At 37.7% G+C, this 3240-nt stretch overlaps 1 protein-coding gene across 1 annotated transcript in view; it reads right to left on the reverse strand.

Moving 5' to 3' along the window:
- Nucleotides 1–2910, reverse strand: part of LOC101849991 — a gene marked incomplete at its 5' end in the record, with an annotated part of 8919 nt that extends 6009 nt beyond the window's left edge. The window contains one exon of the mRNA XM_005113410.3: nucleotides 2582–2910. Within this exon, the coding sequence (XP_005113467.2) occupies nucleotides 2582–2910 (329 nt within the window). The remainder of the gene's footprint in view (nucleotides 1–2581) is intronic.
- Nucleotides 2911–3240: the final 330 nt, after the last annotated feature.

Genomic DNA, 3240 nt, shown 5'->3' on the forward strand with positions numbered 1-3240 from the left:
TTTTTCGGGAATTATGGCTTTATTCTGATGATTAAAGTAATTTTTCTACAAATGGTTGAAGAGACATACCTGCCGTTATTAGCAAATGTTCAGCCAAGCATAGAAAAACAAGCTGCCGTTTTCAGAGGTCCAATAAGTGCACACGAGACACAGAGTCCAAACTTGGACTGAACCCCTTCAGTGAATGCATATTATGAGGGAATTTTAAAAATCTCCTTGATTATTGAAAAAAAAAACCCCCAACATATTCTGCTTTACTCTAGCTTTAAAATTGGGTCGCTTGTTTAAAAAATACAATCACCTTTCATGTGCGGTAAATCGTTTTGAAGATTTTGGCAGTAACAAGATTTGCCGGCGAAGCTCGTGACATCACACAAAGGCTGTCGTTGGGGGAGCGCGCTGAACTGCATTCAGAATATCCACACGTTGAAACACCTAGTTCGGCCTCCCGGTTTGACTTTTTTCTAGCAGTTTTTCGTCCATATTATGCGGTTTTGCCGCCAGATATACCTTTCCATTCTGAACTGGCAGTTTGGAATGTACATGTGTAGGGGGCTTAATACTAGTCGACAGATTTTAGAAGAAAAAAAATTTGGCTTTTGCATGTTAATATGATTTTCACATAGAGATCTAGAATTTGAGTCATAGAATTCGAATCTGGTGTCAGATTTTCTCTATCAGGTCAGGATTTTTTAAATTATAAGTCACAATTTTTTTCCCACCTTTCTCTTTAAAGGGGGGGGGGGGGGGGGGCAGGCGCATCTGAAAGCTATCTCGCTTATTAGAGGATCAAATTTCAAACATATAACAAGCAAAGTCAGGAGTCTTGTTATCTGCAATACAATTTGATTTAAAAGTTTCGTTTCCATGGATACGGCGTTCATACTGGATTTAGTTGACATGCCTTACGTAATGAATACTGCACTTAATGCTCATGGAAATATATAATTTAATTTTTTGCATGTATGTTTACAAACAACAGACCTACAAATTTTTGTCATGTATTTTTTCTAAATGAATTAGAACATTTTCGATGTTTCCTGAGGTAGTATGCAGGTTTGCAAAAAAATCGTGAAAATCCACACTCCAGACACCACCAACAAAAGCTTATTCCATATATAATAAACTGACATTTTTTTTGTAATATATTTTCTCTTCATTCTGTGAAAACTTCATGAAGATTGGATTGAAAATGGTGGAGTTATTTTTAAAAGTATATAGAAAAATCGCGTTTTGAGAAAACGAGTGATTAAAAAAAAAATTAAAGATTTATTTTATGAGGATATGGTGGTAACAAACATGCCAGGTATGGAAAGAAATAAAGTTTTTAGGCGTTTCTTATCTGATGAAATAGATCTAGGAGAGACTAAAGGCCGAATCGGGACTTTCAGGATGCAGCCCCCCCCCCCCCCCACCCACCTCCACCCTTTAATTCATTTCAACCAAAAACCGATTACGTCTCACACACTTTTGGGGTATAATAGGCATGTGAATATGATTTTCATAAGGTATTTCGGTCGTAGAATCCCAATGTTGAGTGAGTTTTTCTCTATCAAGTCAGGAATTTTAATACGATACATCGGACTTTTTTCTCTCTTTAGTTCATTTAAGTATAACCCCCTAAATCTAATTCGTATGAGCATCAAAAATACAATTGTATACTGGTAATTTCAGTTCATTGAGTGACATCTTTTTCTCAAGTGAAATCATCATCTGTTCAAATGTGTCATGACATGTGACTCTTTTAATACCACGTCCATCTAAAAAGCCCTCTTTCAAGTTAATTATCTCCACTGACATTGGGGAATTACCTTTTCTGTCTAGACTTTGTAGCAGCACAACAGAAAAACACTGTGGGTGGTCACTAAATTCGAGAAGTAATCCTCAAAACGACACAACTAACTTAACATTGCAAACCACTTACCTTAGCTTTAATTAATCATCATCCAATGATTACCTCCCTTAGACGTTTTCTAGTGAATTTTTTACAAAACTTAAACATCACTGTTTAGCTTTTTTGCATGGTCTTTCGAACTTTAGATTGCAGTATTTCTATCACTATTTATACTACTATTAAACTATAAAAAAGACTGGAGTTTAAACTTTAACTACATAGAATATTATGCAAATATAACATTCTTGGTTTATTGCTTTTCTGGAAATATACAAGTTACTTCCCTTGTTTAATAGAGCCTGTTATTCTTACCTTCCCTTACGAACTCAAGAATACCTGAATTTTTTATAAATATGTGAATTTCGCAAAAATCTGACCTGATAAGCGAAAACTAAAAACGCTGGGATAAGCACATAAATGTCCATAAGATTTGACAACTTTCGTCGCTAAGCCTTTTTCATCCTTGACCTCTGATAACTTTTGCAGTGTTGTTCCACTCAGGAATCCTGAAAAGCAAATTCATTTTAAGCCTAGACCATACCATTAAACTGTAATTTAGTGATGTTGAAGGGTACATCTGTGATAGAGCTTTGGGGGGTGAAAACATAGAACATATTCACAATTTGGACGTAAGTGAATTGCTTGCAACAACGACTCAGTGGCCAACATCAAAGGGAAAGTACTCACCTGCAACACACGGTCTCTCCTTTTCACCGATGGAGAACAGCTTGCCTCCTTTCTTGCTGCAATCTTTGTACCCTTCTAAGAAGGATGGCGTCATCAGGAAAGCCACACAAGAGTTGTCTCTCGTTGTAAGCCAGCCGAGAGGACATTGGCCACGGACTGTGGAGGGCGGGAAGCATCTTGCAGAAGTGACGGTGCTTTCGGTCTCTGTGTGCTTGCTGGTGGTGGTGCTCCGGAAATATCTCCTGCTGCTCCTGGCGTGGTACTGGTTGTGGTGGCCGTGGTGGTGGGTGGGGTGGTTATGTTGAGTGCCGTGGTAGTAAGAGGGAAGCCTGTCGTAGCAGAGAGGAAAGTGGGGGAGTGGGGGAGAAGATGGGAAGAGAGAAAAAGGGGTCGGGGGGGGGGGTTGAAAGTGGAAAGGGGTAAGGCGGTTAATAAATTTTTTTAAATTTTTTTTTTTTTTTTGGGGGGGGGGGGAAATTTTTTATATAATATCAAATTTTACGCGGTTTTAACAAATTTGATAAAAGGGAAGATGGCCCAAGAGAAATTAAACCCCTTTTGGGAAAAAACCGATATTTTCATAAATAAAACTTCTCCACTGAGGGAAAAAATTTTATAATAACAACAAATTTGTTTTTTTAAAAAAAAGAGACAGCCCT

The sequence above is a fragment of the Aplysia californica genome, unplaced genomic scaffold, assembly GCF_000002075.1.
Source record: "Aplysia californica isolate F4 #8 unplaced genomic scaffold, AplCal3.0 scaffold02247, whole genome shotgun sequence".
In the NCBI taxonomy this organism is placed as follows: domain Eukaryota; kingdom Metazoa; phylum Mollusca; class Gastropoda; order Aplysiida; family Aplysiidae; genus Aplysia; species Aplysia californica.